Raw genomic sequence first — 15,956 nt, 5'->3', positions numbered from 1 at the left:
TGCTCAAATCATCTGTGAAGGTGAGAAAATAATGATACCCGCCGTGAGCCTCAACATTCATTGGGCCACAAACATCAGTATGTATGATTTCCAACAAATCAGTTGCTCGCTCCATAGTTCCGGAGAACGGTGTTTTAGTCATCTTGCCCATAAGGCACGGTTCGCAAGTACCAAGTGATTCATAATCAAGTGATTCCAAAAGTCCATCAGTATGGAGTTTCTTCATGCGCTTTACACCGATATGACCCAAATGGCAGTGCCACAAATAAGTTGCAGTATCATTATTAACTCTGCATCTTTTGGTTTCAACACTATGAATATGTGTATCACTACTATCGAGATTTAATAAAAATAGACCACTCTTCAAGGGTGCATGACCATAAAAGATATTACTCATATAAATAGAACAACCATTATTCTCTGATTTAAATGAATAATCGTCTCGCATCAAACAAGATCCAGATATAATGTTCATGCTCAACTCTGGCACCAAATAACATTTATTCAGGTCTAAAACTAATCCCGAAGGTAGATGTAGAGGTAGCGTGCCGACCGCGATCACATCGACTTTGGAACCGTTTCCCACGCGCATCGTCACCTCGTCCTTGGCCAGTGCTCACTTATTCCGTAGTCCCTGTTTCGAGTTGCAAATATTAGCAACAGAACCAGTATCAAATACCCAGGTGCTACTACGAGCTCTAGTTAGGTACACATCAATAACATGTATATCACATATACCTTTGTTCACTTTGCCATCCTTCTTATCCGCCAAATACTTGGGGCAGTTCCGCTTCCAGTGACCAATCTTCTTGCAGTAGAAGCACTCAGTTTCAGGCTTAGGTCCAGACTTGGGTTTCTTCTCTTGAGCAGCAACTTGCTTGCTGTTCTTCTTGAAGTTCCCCTTCTTCTTCCCTTTGCCCTTTTTCTTGAATCTAGTGGTCTTGTTGACCATCAACACTTGATGCTCCTTCTTGATTTCTACCTCCGCAGCTTTTAGCATTGCGAAGAGCTCGGGAATAGTCTTGCTCATCCCTTGCATATTATAGTTCATCACAAAGCTCTTATAGCTTGGTGGCAGTGATTGGAGAATTCTGTCAATGACGCTATCATCCGGAAGATTAACTCCCAGTTGAATCAAGTGATTATTATACCCAGACATTTTGAGTATATGTTCACTGACAGAACTATTCTCCTCCATCTTGCAGCTTTAGAACTTATTGGAGACTTCATATCTCTCAATCCAGGCATTTGCTTGAAAAATTAACTTCAACTCCTGGAACATCTCATATGCTCCATGACGTTCAAAATGTCGTTGAAGACCCGGTTCTAAGCCGTAAAGCATGGCACACTGAACTATAGAGTAGTCATCAGCTTTGCTCTACCAGACGTTCTTAACGTCGTCAGTTGCATCAGCAGCAGGCCTGGCACCCAGCGGTGCTTCCAGGACGTAACTTTTCTGTGCAGCAATGAGGATAATCCTCAGGTTACGGACCCAGTCCGTGTAATTGCTACCATCATCTTTCAACTTTGCTTTCTCAAGGAACGCATTAAAATTCAACGGAACAACAACACGAGCCATCTATCTACAACAAACATAGACAAGCAAAATACTATCAGGTACTAAGTTCATGATAAATTTAAGTTCAATTAATCATATTACTTAAGAACTCCCACTTAGACAGACATCTCTCTAGTCATCTAAGTGATCACGTGATCCAAATCAACTAAACCATAACCGATCATCACGTGAGATGGAGTAGTTTTCAATGGTGAACATCACTATGTTGATCATATCTACTATATGATTCACGCTCGACCTTTTGGTCTCCATGTTCCGAGGCCATATCTGCATATGCTAGGCTCGTCAAGTTTAACCTGAGTATTCTGCGTGTGCAAAACTGGCTTGCACCCGTTGTAGATGGACGTAGAGCTTATCACACCCGATCATCACGTGGTGTCTGGGCACGAGAACTTTGGCAACGGTGCATACTCAGGGAGAACACTTCTTGATAATTTTAGTGAGAGATCATCTTAAAATGCTACCGTCAATCAAAGCAAGATAAGATGCATAAAGGATAAACATCACATGCAATCAATATAAGTGATATGACATGGCCATCATCATCTTGTGCTTGTGATCTCCATCTCCGAAGCACCGTCATGATCACCATCATCACCGGCGCGACACCTTGATCTTCATCGTAGCATCATTGTCGTCTCGCCAACTATTGCTTCTACGACTATCGCTACCGCTTAGTGATAAAGTAAAGCAATTACAGGGCGTTTGCATTTCATACAATAAAGCGACAACCATATGGCTCCTGCCAGTTGCCGATAACTTCGGTTACAAAACATGATCATCTCATACAATAAAATATAGCATCACGTCTTGACCATATCACATCACAACATGCCCTGCAAAAACAAGTTAGACGTCCTCTACTTTGTTGTTGCAAATTTTACGTGGCTGCTACGGGCTTAGCAATAACCGTTCTTACCTATGCATCAAAACCACGACGATAGTTCGTCAAGTTAGTGTTGTTTTAACCTTTGCAAGGACCGGGCGTAGCCACACTCGATTCAGCTAAAGTGAGAGAGACAGACACCCGCCAGCCACCTTTAAGCACAAGTGCTTGCAACGGTGAAACCAGTCTCGCGTAAGCGTACGCGTAATGTCGGTCCGGGCCGCTTCATCTCACAATACCGCCGAACCAAAGTATGACATGCTGGTAAGCAGTATGATTTGTATCGCCCACAACTCACTTGTGTTCTACTCATGCATATGACATCTACGCATAAAACCAGGCTCGGATGCCACTGTTGGGAAACGTAGTAATTTCAAAAAAATTCCTACGCACACGCAAGATCATGGTGATGCATAGCAACGAGAGGGGAGAGTGTTCGTCCACGTACCCTCGTAGACCGTAAGCGGAAGCGTTATGACAACGCGGTTGATGTAGTCGTACGTCTTCACGATCCGACCGATCCAAGCACCGAACGTATGACACCTCCGAGTTCAGCACACGTTCAGCTCGATCACGATCCCCGGGCTCCAATCCAGCAAAGCTTCGGGGATGAGTTCCGTCAGCACGACGGCGTGGTGACGATGATGATGTTCTACCGGCGCAGGGCTTCACCTAAACTCCGCGATGATATGACCGAGGTGGAATATGGTGGAGGGGGGCACCGCACACGGCTAAGGAACGATCCGTAGATCAACTTCTATGTCTATGGGGTGCCCCCTGCCCCCGTATATAAAGGAGGGAGGGGTGAGGCCGGCCGGCCCTTGTTGGGCGCGCCAGGAGGAGGAGTCCTCCTCCTCGTAGGAGTAGGACTCCTCCTTTCCTACTCCTACTAGGAGGGGAAGGAAGGGGGAGAGGAGGGGAAGGAAAGAGGGGGGCACCGGCCCCCCTCCTAGTCCAATTCGGACCAGAGGGAGAGGGGCGCGCGGCCCTTCCTGGCCGCCCCTCTCTCTTCCCACTAAGGCCCATGTGGCCCATTAACTCTCCGGGGGGGGGGGTGGTTCCGGTAACCCTCCGGCACTCTGGTTTTCTCCGAAATCACCCGGAACACTTCCGGTGTCCGAATATAGTCGTCCAATATATCAATCTTTATGTCTCGACCATTTCGAGACTCCTCGTCATGTCCGTGATCACATCCGGGACTCCGAACAAACTTCGGTACATCGAAACTTGTAAACTCATAATAAAACTGTCATCGTAACGTTAAGCGTGCGGACCCTACGGGTTCGAGAACTATGTAGACATGACCTAGAACTATTCTCGGTCAATAACCAATAGCGGAACTTGGATGCCCATATTGGTTCCTACATATTCTACGAAGATCTTTATCGGTCAAACCGCATAACAACATACGTTGTTCCCTTTGTCATCGGTATGTTACTTGCCCGAGATTTGATCGTCGGTATCCAATACCTAGTTCAATCTCGTTACCGGCAAGTCTCTTTACTCGTTCTGTAACACATCATCTTATAACTAACTCATTAGTTACAATGCTTGTAAGGCTTAGGTGATGAGTATTACCGAGAGGGCCCAGAGATACCTCTCCGACAATCGGAGTGACAAAACCTAATCTCGAATTATGCCAACCCAACATGTACCTTCGGAAACACCTGTAGAGCACCTTTATAATCACCCAGTTACGTTGTGACGTTTGGTAGCACACAAAGTGTTCTTCCGGTAAACGTGAGTTGCACAATCTCATAGTTGCAGGAACTTTGTATAAGTCATGAAGAAAGCAATGGCAACATACTAAACGATCAAGTGCTAGGCTAACGGAATGGGTCATGTCAATCACATCATTCTCCTAATGATGTGATCCCATTAATCAAATGACAACACATGTCTATGGTTAGGAAACATAACCATCTTTAATTAATGAGCTAGTCAAGTAGAGGCATACTAGTGACTTTATGTTTGTCTATGTATTCACACGTGTATCATGTTTCCGGTTAATACAATTCTAGCATGAATAATAAACATTTATCATGACATGAGGAAATAAATAATAACTTTATTATTGCCTCTAGGGCATATTTCCTTCACATTCAACATATACACGTATCCGGTTTGTGACTTAGAGTCATCCAGATCTGTGTCGAAGCTAGCGTCGACGTAACCCTTTACGACGAGCTCTTCGTCACCTCCATAAACGAGAAACATGTCCTTTGTCCTTTTTAGGTACTTCAGGATATTCTTGACTGCTGTCCAGTGTTCCTTGCCGGGATTACTTTGGTACCTTCCTACCAAACTCACGGCAAGGTTTACATCAGGTCTGGTACACAGCATGGCATACATAATAGATCCTATGGCTGAGGCATAGGGGATGACGCTCATCTCTTCTTTATCTTTTGTCGTGGTCGGGCATTGAGCCAAGCTCAATCTCACACCTTGCAGTACAGGCAAGAACCCTTTCTTGGACTGATCCATTTTGAACTTCTTCAAAATCTTATCAAGGTATGTGCTTTGTGAAAGACCTATGAGGCGTCTCGATCTATCCCTATAGATCTTGATGCCTAATATGTAAGCAGCTTCTCCAAGGTCCTTCATTGAAAAACACTTATTCAAGTAGGCCTTAATGCTGTCCAAAAGTTCTATATCATTTCCCATCAAAAGTATGTCATCTACATATAATATGAGAAATGCTACAGAGCTCCCACTCACTTTCTTGTAAACGCAGGCTTCTCCATAAGTCTGCATAAACCCAAACGCTTTGATCATCTCATCAAAGCGAATGTTCCAACTCCGAGATGCTTGCACCAGCCCATAAATGGATTGCTGGAGCTTGCATACTTTGTTAGCATTCTTAGGATCGATAAAACCCTCCGGCTGCATCATATACAGTTCTTCCTTAAGATGCCCGTTAAGGAATGCCGTTTTGACGTCCATCTGCCATATCTCATAATCATAGTATGCGGCAATTGCTAACATGATTCGGACGGACTTCAGCTTCGCTACGGGAGAGAAAGTCTCATCGTAGTCAACCCCTTGAACTTGTCGATAACCCTTAGCGACAAGTCGAGCTTTATAGATGGTAATATTACCATCCGCGTCCGTCTTCTTCTTAAAGATCCATTTGTTTTCTATCGCTCGCCGATCATCGAGCAAGTCTGTCAAAGTCCATACTTTGTTTTCATACATGGATTCTATCTCGGATTGCATGGCTTCTAGCCATTTGTGGGAATCTGGGCCCGCCATCGCTTCTTCATAGTTTGAAGGTTCACCGTTGTCTAACAACATGATTTCCAGGACAGGGTTGCCATACCACTCTGGTGTGGAACGTGTCCTTGTGGACCTACGAAGTTCAGTAGCAACTTGATCAGAAGTACCTTGATCATCATCATTAATTTCCTCTCCAGTCGGTGTAGGCACCACAGGAACATTTTCCTGAGCTGCACTACTTTCCGGTTCAAGAGGTAGTACTTCATCGAGTTGTACTTTCCTCCCACTTACTCCTTTTGAGAGAAACTCTTTTTACAGAAAGGATCCGTTCTTGGCAACAAAGATCTTGCCCTCGGATCTTAAGTAGAAGGTATACCCAATGGTTTCCTTAGGGTATCCTATGAAGACGCATTTTTCCGACTTGGGTTCGAGCTTTTCAGGTTGAAGTTTCTTGACATAAGCATCGCATCCCCAAACTTTTAGAAACGACAACTTATGTTTCTTCCCAAACCATAATTCATACGGTGTCGTCTCAACGGATTTAGACGGTGCCCTATTTAAAGTGAATGTAGCTGTCTCTAGAGCGTATCCCCAAATGATAGCGATAAATCGGTAAGAGACATCATAGATCGCACCATATCCAATAGAGTGCGATTACGATGTTCGGACACACCGTTACGCTGAGGTGTTCCAGGCGGCGTGAGTTGTGAAACGATTCCACATTTTCTTAAGTGTGTACCAAATTCGTGACTTAAATATTCTCCTCCACGATCTGATCGTAAGAATTTTATCTTTCGGTCACGTTGATTCTCTACTTCATTCTGAAATTCCTTAAACTTTTCAAAGGTCTCAGACTTGTGTTTCATCAAGTAGACATACCCATATCTACTCAAGTCATCAGTGAGAGTGAGAACATAACGATATCCTCCGCGAGCCTCAACGCTCATTGGACCGCACACATCGGTATGTATGATTTCCAACAAGTTGGTTGCTCGCTCCATTGTTCCGGAGAACAGAGTCTTGGTCATTTTGCCCATGAGGCATGGTTCGCATGTGTCAAATGATTCATAATCGAGAGACTCTAAAAGTCCATCAGCATGGAGCTTCTTCATGCGCTTGACACCAATGTGACCAAGGCGGCAGTGCCACAAGTATGTGGGACTATCGTTATCAACTTTACATCTTTTGGTATTCACGCTATGAATATGTGTAACATTACGTTCGAGATTCATTAAGAATAAACCATTGACCATCGGGGCATGACCATAAAACATATCTCTCATATAAATAGAACAACCATTATTCTCGGATTTAAATGAGTAGCCATCTCGTATCAAACGAGATCCAGATACAATGTTCATGCTCAAACTTGGCACTAAATAACAATTATTGAGGTTTAAAACTAATCCCGTGGGTAAATGTAGAGGTAGCGTGCCGACGGCGATCACATCGACCTTGGAACCATTCCCGACGCGCATCGTCACCCCGTCCTTCGCCAGTCTCTGCTTATTCCGCAGCTCCTGCTGTGAGTTACAAATGTGAGCAATGGCACCGGTATCAAATACCCAGGAGTTACTACGAGTACTGGTAAGGTACACATCAATTACATGTATATCAAATATACCTTTAGTGTTGCCGGCCTTCTTGTACGCTAAGTATTTGGGGCAGTTCCGCTTCCAGTGACCCTTCCCCTTGCAATAAAAGCACTCAGTCTCAGGCTTGGGTCCATTCTTTGACTTCTTCCCGGCAACTGGCTTACCGGGCGCGGCAACATCTTTGCCGTCCTTCTTGAAATTCTTCTTACCCTTGCCCTTCTTGAACTTAGTGGTCTTATTGACCATCAACACTTGATGTTATTTCTTGATTTCAACCTCTGCTGGCTTCAGCATTGAGAATACTTCAGGAATGGTCTTCACCATCCCCTGCATATTGTAGTTCAACACAAAGCTCTTGTAGCTCGGTGGGAGCGACTGAAGGATTCTGTCAATGACCGCCTCTTTCGGGAGGTTGATCTCCAGCTGGGACAGGCGGTTGTGCAACCCAGACATTTTGAGTATGTGCTCACTGACAGAACTGTTTTCCTCCATCTTACAACTATAGAACTTGTCGGAGACTTCATATCTCTCGACCCGGGCATGAGCTTGGAAAACCATTTTCAGCTCCTCGAACATCTCATATGCTCCGTGCTTCTCAAAACGCTTTTGGAGCCCCGGTTCTAAGCTGTAAAGCATGCCGCACTGAATGAGGGAGTAATCATCAGCACGTGATTGCCAAGTGTTCATAACGTCTTGGTTCTATGGGATGGGTGCTTCACCTAGCGGTGCATCTAGGACATAATCTTTCTTGGCTTCTATGAGGATGATCCTCAGGTTCCGGACCCAGTTCGAATAGTTGCTGCCATCATCTTTCAGCTTAGTTTTCTCTAGGAACGCGTTGAAGTTCATGTTGACATGAGCGTTGGCCATTTGATCTAGAAGACATATTTTGCAAAAGTTTTAGACTAAGTTCATGATAATTAAGTTCATCTAATAAAATTATTTAATGAACTCCCACTCAGATTAGACATCCCTCTAGTCATCTAAGTGTTACACGATCCGAGTTGACTAGGCCGTGTCCGATCATCACGTGAGACGGACTAGTCATCATCGGTGAACATCTCCATGTTGATCGTATCTTCCATATGACTCATGTTCGACCTTTCGGTCTCTATGTTTAGAGGCCATGTCTGTACATGCTAGGCTCGTCAAGTTAACCCTAAGTGTTCTTCATGTGTAAATCTGTCTTACACCCGTTGTATGTGAACGTAAGGATCTATCACACCCGATCATCATGTGGTGCTTCGAAACGACGAACTTTAGCAATGGTGCACAGTTAGGGGGAACACTTTCTTGAAATTATTATAAGGGATCATCTTATTTACTACCGCCGTTCTAAGTAAACAAGATGCATAAACATAATAAACATCACATGCAATTATATAGTAGTGACATGATATGGCCAATATCATATAGCTCCTTCGATCTCCATCTTCGGGGCTCCATGATCATCTTCGTCACCGGCATGACACCATGATCTCCATCATCATGATCTCCATCATTGTGTCTTCATGAAGTTGTCACGCCAACGACTACTTCTACTTCTATGGCTAACGCGTTTAGCAATAAAGTAAAGTAATTTACATGGCGTTCTTCAATGACACGCAGGTCATACAAAAATAAAGACAACTCCTATGGCTCCTGCCGGTTGTCATACTCATCGACATGCAAGTCGTGATTCCTATTACAAGAACATGATCTCATACATCACAATATATCATTCATCATTCATCACAACTTCTGGCCATATCACATCACATGACAATTGCTGCAAAAACAAGTTAGACGTCCTCTAACTGTTGTTGCATCTTTTATGTGGCTGCAATTGGGTTCTAGCAAGAACGTTTTCTTACCTACGAATAACCACAACGTGATTTTTGTCAACTTCTATTTACCCTTCATAAGGACCCTTTTCATCTAATCCGCTCCAACTAAAGTAGGAGAGACAGACACCCGCTAGCCACCTTATGCAACTAGTGCATGTCAGTCGGTGGAACCTGTCTCACGTAAGCGTACGTGTAAGGTCGGTCCGGGCCGCTTCATCCCACAATACCGCTGAAGCAAGAAAATACTAGTAGTGGCAAGCAAGTTGACAAGATCTACGCCCACAACAAAATTGTGTTCTACTCGTGCAATAGAGAACTACGCATAGACCTAGCTCATGATGCCACTGTTGGGGAACGTTGCAGAAAATAAAAATTTTCCTACGGTTTCACCAAGATCCATCTATGAGTTCATCTAAGCAACGAGTGAAAGGGGAGATGCATCTACATACCACTTTGTAGATCGTGAGCGGAAGCGTTCAAAAGAACGGGGTTGAAGTAGTCGTTCTCGTCATGATCCTATCACCGGAGATCCTAGCGCCGAACGGACGGCACCTCCGCGTTCAACACACGTACGGTCATCGTGACGTCTCCTCCGTCTTGATCCAGCAAGGGGGAAGGAGAGGTTGATGATGATCCAGCAGCACGACGGCGTGGTGGTGGATGCAGCAGAACTCCGGCAGGGCTTCGCCAAGCTGCTGCGGGAGGAGGACAAGGTGTAGCAGGGGAGGGAGGTGCCAAGACTTGGGTGCGGCTGCCCTCCCCCCTGCCCTCCTTTATATAGGCCCCCAGGGGGGCGCCAGCCCTGGGAGATCAATCTCCCAAGGGGGGCGACGGCCAAGGGGGTTGGAGTGCCCCCAAGGCAAGTGGTGCGCCCCCCCCACCTAGGGTTTCCAACCCTAGGCGCAGGGGGGCCCAAGGGGGGCGCACCAGCCCACTAGGGGCTGGTTCCCCTCCCACTTCAGCCCACGGGGCCCTCCGGGATAGGTGGCCCCACCCGGTGGACCCCCGGGACCCTTCCGGTGGTCTCGGTACAATACCGGGTGACCCCGAAACTTTCCCGATGGCCGAAACAACACTTCCTATATAGTTTTCTTTACCTCCGGACCATTCCAGAACTCCTCGTGACGTCCGGGATCTCATCCGGGACTCCGAACAACATTCGGTATGCTGCATACTCATATTCATACAACCCTAGCGTCACCGAATCTTAAGTGTGTAGACCCTACGGGTTCGGCAGACATGCAGACATGACCGAGACGGCTCTCCGGTCAATAACCAACAGCGGGATCTGGATACCCATGTTGGCTCCCACATACTCCTCGATGATCTCATCGGATGAACCACGATGTCGAGGGTTCAAGCAACCCCGTATACTATTCCCTTTGTCAGACGGTATGTTACCTGCCCGAGACTCGATCGTCGGTATCCCAATACCTCGTTCAGTCTCGTTACCGGCAAGTTACTTTACTCGTACCGTAATGCATGATCCCGTGACCAGACACTTGGTCACTTTGAGCTCATTATGATGATGCACTACCGAGTGGGCCCAGTGATACCTCTCCGTCATACGGAGTGACAAATCCCAGTCTCGATCCGTGTCAACCCAACAGACACTTTCGGAGATACATATAGTGCACCTTTATAGTCACCCAATTACGTTGTGACGTTTGGTACACCCAAAGCACTCCTACGGTATCCGGGAGTTACACGATCTCATGGTCTAAGGAAGAGATACTTGACATTGGAAAAGCTCTAGCAAAACAAACTACACGATCTTGTGCTATGCTTAGGAATGGGTCTTGTCCATCACATCATTCTCCTAATGATGTGACCCCGTTGTCAACGACATCTAATGTCCATAGTCAGGAAACCATGACTATCTGTTGACCAACGAGCTAGTCAACTAGAGGCTTACTAGGGACGTATTGTGGTCTATGTATTCACACGTGTATTACGATTTCCGGATAATACAATTATGATATGAATAAAAGACAATTATCATAAACAAGGAAATATAATAATAATACTTTTATTATTGCCTCTAGGGCATATTTCCAACAGTGCGGGCTGGCCAGACTCGCTTCCAAGGGTCGAGGGCATGACCAGAGGGTTGCGGTCACGGACAGGCCAGGCTGACAGTCAGAGTTGTTGGTGTCAGGCCACATGGAGTTGGTGTGCAGGATGGTCGAGCTCGTGTGCAAGGGCGAAGGTCATGGCAAGGATGGTGGTCGAGGGCCGTTGGAGTCAAGCGTTGGAGGCAGGCAACGAAGAGCTCATCGGAGATGGTGGACGGAGCGGAGGTAGTCACTGCAGTTGGTTCGCACGAGAAGAACGAGATATGGAATTTTTTATCGCCTCGGTGAATTTGGCATTGGAGCAACTACTTGCTCCGGTTCCCGGAATTTTTGTTGTGCCACCGATTGGGCAATGAAGGGCACCGGTGCCAAATGAAGTAAAAGTCAATTTAACACCGGTTTTGGCCTATAGTGAAGGGTTAGCCAAAATATTGAGACCTTCTGTTGAGACTTCCGGTCCCTCCCTCTTTATTAAAAAAATGAGGATGCCAAAATGTACTTAAACAATCACAAGTAGCCACATTTGGACCATTCAGCTATAAAAAATCACAAGTAGCCACCATCCAAAGGAAAATAGAACCTACCACCTAGAACAGTACTCATGCTCACAATATTGTTTGCCCACAATTGCATCAAGCTAGTTAGCCGGCCAATTATTTAAAAGCCGGCCAAAAAATATAAAAAAAGGTACGCATTGGTTCCAATCAAAAGTCAAATGTTCTCTGAAATAGAAGATGCTTTTCTTCACCACTAATTTCAGCATAAAGTGCTGCAGATGATAAACTGATCGGCATATGCAAGTCAAGCAAAGCTATAGCTCGAGATGGCAGCGGAGCCTCTCTCCAATGGCGCCGCCCACCAGTCAGTGCCTGGACGCTACATACTCCCCGTGCACAAGAGGCCGTCTTATTCCGGGAATGGCAAGGTGGCACCGCCGATGCTGCCTGTAGTTGATCTCGGCGGAGATGACGACGGCAGGATCGCCGAGGAGATCATCCGCGCGGGGCGGGAGTTCGGTTTCTTCCAGGTGGTCAACCACGGCGTGCCGGAGGAGGTAATGGGCGCCATGATGCGCGCGGCCGAGGAGTTCTTTGGACTGCCGGCGGATGAGAAGATGGCGTACTACTCGACCGACGGCAAGCAGCTCCCGCGGTTCCACACGAGCGTCCGGAACGGCGCCGGCGAGGAGTTCCTGTACTGGCGGGACTGCCTCAAGCTCGGCTGCCACCCGCCGGAGTGGCCGGACAACCCGCGCGGGCTCGGGGCGGCCCTGGAGCCGTACACGGCCGCCGTGAGTGCAGCGGCGCGGCGCGTTCTGCGCCTCGCCGCGGTCGGGCTGGGGCTCGGCGAGGAGCACTTCGAGGGGTCGCTCAGCGGCGGCGCGATGATGAACGTGAACCACTACCCGCCGTGCCCGGACCCGAGCCTCACCCTCGGCATCGCGCCGCACTGCGACCCCGGCCTCGTCACCGTGCTCATGGAGAACGTCGGCGGTGGCCTACAGATGCTGCTCCACGACGAGGGCGAGGCTGGCGGCGGAGGAACGATGTGGGTGGACGTGGACGCCGCGCCGGGGGCGCTGGTCCTCAATTTTGGGCATCAGATGGAGGTGGTCAGCAACGGGCGCCTGCGCAGCGGCGAGCACCGCGTCGTCACCGGCGCGCGCGTCGCGCGGACCTCGCTGGCCTCGTTCGTGTGGCCCGAGCTTTGGTGCACCGTCGCGCCGGCGCAGGAGCTGGTGCTGGACGCAGGCGAGGGCCCTCTATACAGGCCCTACTCCTACGGCGAATTTCTCGGTGTGTACGTCGCCGAGGCTGGGGACAGGGACGCCGTCATGGCGCATTTCAAGCACTGATCACTTGTCGGCTTAATTTTCTGTACACGCATGTTTTTTGGATAATACTGTAATTCTTCTTGTATTACGCAAAGAATTTTAAGGGTTACAATCTCGTCTTACAATGTGTATGACGCCCGCTAGACTAGAAACAAAAACAAGCCACACCGCGGTCTGGCATTGGGTTCTACCGCAGTTTGCCAGCCATAGAATAACGACTAGGTCTCAACATCTTAGACTAACTCCACCGCGCGACCTCAAACGGACGTCCGTTTTGTCCGGATTCTGTCGTTCGGGCAGGGGAATGGGGTCGTGTCCGGGTCTACCTGGGATGCGGTGGCCGTGCGCCCAGCGCGCGGCCGCATCCTTTACCCCATCCCGTCCGCGTCCATTTAAAAAAAACGTTTCAAATGCCAAGCCCTACGGCCCCAGTTCAGCACGCACGCCGGCAACAAAGCCAGCGGCCGGCAACACAACCAGCCTTCAAAATGAATGGTTGTCCTCGCCGGCAACACAGCCAGCGGCCGGCAACACAGCCGGCCTTCAAAATGAAATGTTTTTCTCGCCGGCACACGGCCCAGCGGGCGGGCGGCACCCATGACAGCCTCCAAAAAAGAACGACCACGGCCGATCGGACGACCTAGTTCAGGTCGTCGGCGTCGAGCATCTCCTTCTGCCTGGCCTCGAACCAGACCCTCGTCTTCTCGCTCATCTTCGACAAGTCCACGCTCATGATCGCGAGGGCCACCTCCTTCGCTTTGGTGGCGGCATTGGTGGCCTCGATGTCGAGCTGCCTTTGCCTGGCCTTGACGTTCTCGGCCTCGATGTCGAGCTGCCTTTGCCGGGACGCCTCCTCCATGTCGAGCTGCCTCTGCCGGGCCGCCTCCTCCATCTGAAGCTTCCTTCTCTTGGTCGCCTCCTCCATCTCAAACTTCTTCGTTTGAAGCTCTAGGTATTGCTTCATTTGCTCGTCCTTGCTTTGCCGCTTCTTCTCGTCCCTCACATCCTTTTGCGACATCATGCCATGCAAAGTGTCATGCAATGCCATGGATGAGGCATCACGAATGTCATCAACCTTGGAGTTGGTCTTGCCCCTCGGCCTCTTCAACGCCTCGCCATCTCCACCTCCGACGAACTTGGCCGTCTTGAGGCCTCTCTTCCTTTGGAGTTCACGGTATTGGTCCTTGAACTTAGGGCAATTGTTGATCATAGTCCAACAATGCGTAAGAGTGAACGGCTTGTCATTGTGCCGGGCCTTGAATGCCTCCAAAGATTGAAATGCCTACACCATATGATGAACAACAAGTGACCATGCAAACATGTACAAGGCCGAAGTTTCATGGCCGTAGCAAGGAAAGGGCAAAGAATGAGAGCATACCATGTCTCCAACGCCGGTACCACTCACGGGCCGTGCTTGAACGCTCTCAAATGCGGCTTGATACTTGTTGCACTCTTGTTGGATGAACAACCATCTCTTTTGAATCGAGCCGACGCCACGGGTGCTTTCAAATTGGTAGGGCTCAAACATCTTCCTTTCATGGAATGTTTTGTGGACTCTCGTCCAAAAAACAATACCCTTTTGTTGCGCGCCGGTCCTTGGATCTTGGCTAATCTCCATCCAAGCTTGGCAAATCAACTTGTCCTCATCTTGTGTATATGAACCCGTGCGAATGCTCTTCCTCTTCTTTTGTGCTTCCGCTCTTTGTGTCAGCTCGTCGATGAACAATGGCGCGCCACTAATGTCAACGTCATTGCTTTCTTCTTATTCACCATCACCTTCGACATAGATGTCATCGTCTTCATGCCACGAGTCACCATGGTCGTAGTCAGCACGGTCGTCGGCCTCTTCATCGGCAGTGAACTGGCCGCAGCCATCCTGACTTTGGGTCTCCTCGGGGTCATAGAAAGGGACGTGGCCGCCGTCGTAGATCACTTCCTCCATGAACTGGTCGTAGTAGGGGTCGTCGACCGGTGCCGTTGGGGTTGGCATTTCGTCGAACAAGACGCGGGGGGACGGCATGCTGCTGGTAAACGACGACCGTGCTTGCTTTCTTTACATCTCGACGGACGGTCGGCCACTGCTGCTGGACCCAGGGGTGAAGTTGAGGTCGATGACGGCTGAGGTGCGTGGTGTGCACGGCGCGATCACGCTCACTTCCGGCGACCCCCCGAAATGGGTCTGGGCGTCGTGCCTTGGCGGAGGAAAGCCGGGCGACAAGGGCGTGGCCCGCAACGTCGACGACTGGCAGTGCGGAGGCCGGGCAACCGACTACCCTATGCTCGCCGGACCGACGGCCCCTCCAGAGAAACCAGGCGGGCGACAAATGTCGGCCATGAGAAGGGTGTGCGCTTTGCTGACGATGGCCTCCTTCTCCTCGACCTCGGCCTTGTGCCGCGCGGCCTCAATCGCAGCGCGCTCGGCGGCTCTCTTGGCCGCGACGACGTTCATCTTGACGACCGCCCTCCGGCTCCTCCTCTTCGCCGATTCCGCATCCAACTTGGCGATCTCCTTCGGCGTGCACTCCGACCGTGGCTTCCTTGGCGCCTTGCCCTTCTTCTTCTTGGCCATTACGGGCGGGTCGACGGCCAGCCCGCCGGAGTTCGGCTGGGGGTCGACCATGGACGGGGGAGGGAATGGGACGGGCGGGACATGGGAGGGTTTGGGGGGGGGGAATGGCGCCAAAGGGGCCACGAGAAGGGGGGGGGGTTGCTCTGTGTCACCGACACGCGGGCCAGGGGCGGACAAGTGCGCGCGTCCCGCCCGTCCGTGCGCTGTCCGTTTCGCCCCAAAAGCGGCACAAACTTGGGCCGCGGATGGGTCGAAAGCGGACACAAAACGGACAAAAGTCCGTTTGCCCCCGCGCGCTGGGCCACCTCGTTTGTCCGTTTTACCCCAAACGGACGGGGCCGGACAGGATAGGGTCGTGCGGTGGAGTTGGCCTTAC

General features: G+C 49.2%; 1 protein-coding gene across 1 annotated transcript; it reads left to right on the top strand.

Annotated features, from left to right (window-relative positions):
- The first annotated feature begins 11,983 nt into the window (after nucleotides 1–11,983).
- On the top strand, nucleotides 11,984–13,096 carry LOC123134458 (2'-deoxymugineic-acid 2'-dioxygenase-like). Its single transcript, XM_044553711.1, has one exon. It carries the CDS (start codon nucleotides 12,001–12,003, stop codon nucleotides 13,030–13,032), a length of 1,032 nt encoding a protein of 343 aa, XP_044409646.1. The 5' UTR covers nucleotides 11,984–12,000; the 3' UTR covers nucleotides 13,033–13,096.
- Nucleotides 13,097–15,956: the final 2,860 nt, after the last annotated feature.

Source organism: Triticum aestivum, chromosome 6B (genome assembly GCF_018294505.1).
Source record: "Triticum aestivum cultivar Chinese Spring chromosome 6B, IWGSC CS RefSeq v2.1, whole genome shotgun sequence".
Classification (NCBI taxonomy): domain Eukaryota; kingdom Viridiplantae; phylum Streptophyta; class Magnoliopsida; order Poales; family Poaceae; genus Triticum; species Triticum aestivum.
Note: the sequence above shows the minus strand (reverse complement) of the source record. Positions and strands in the feature narration are given on the sequence as shown.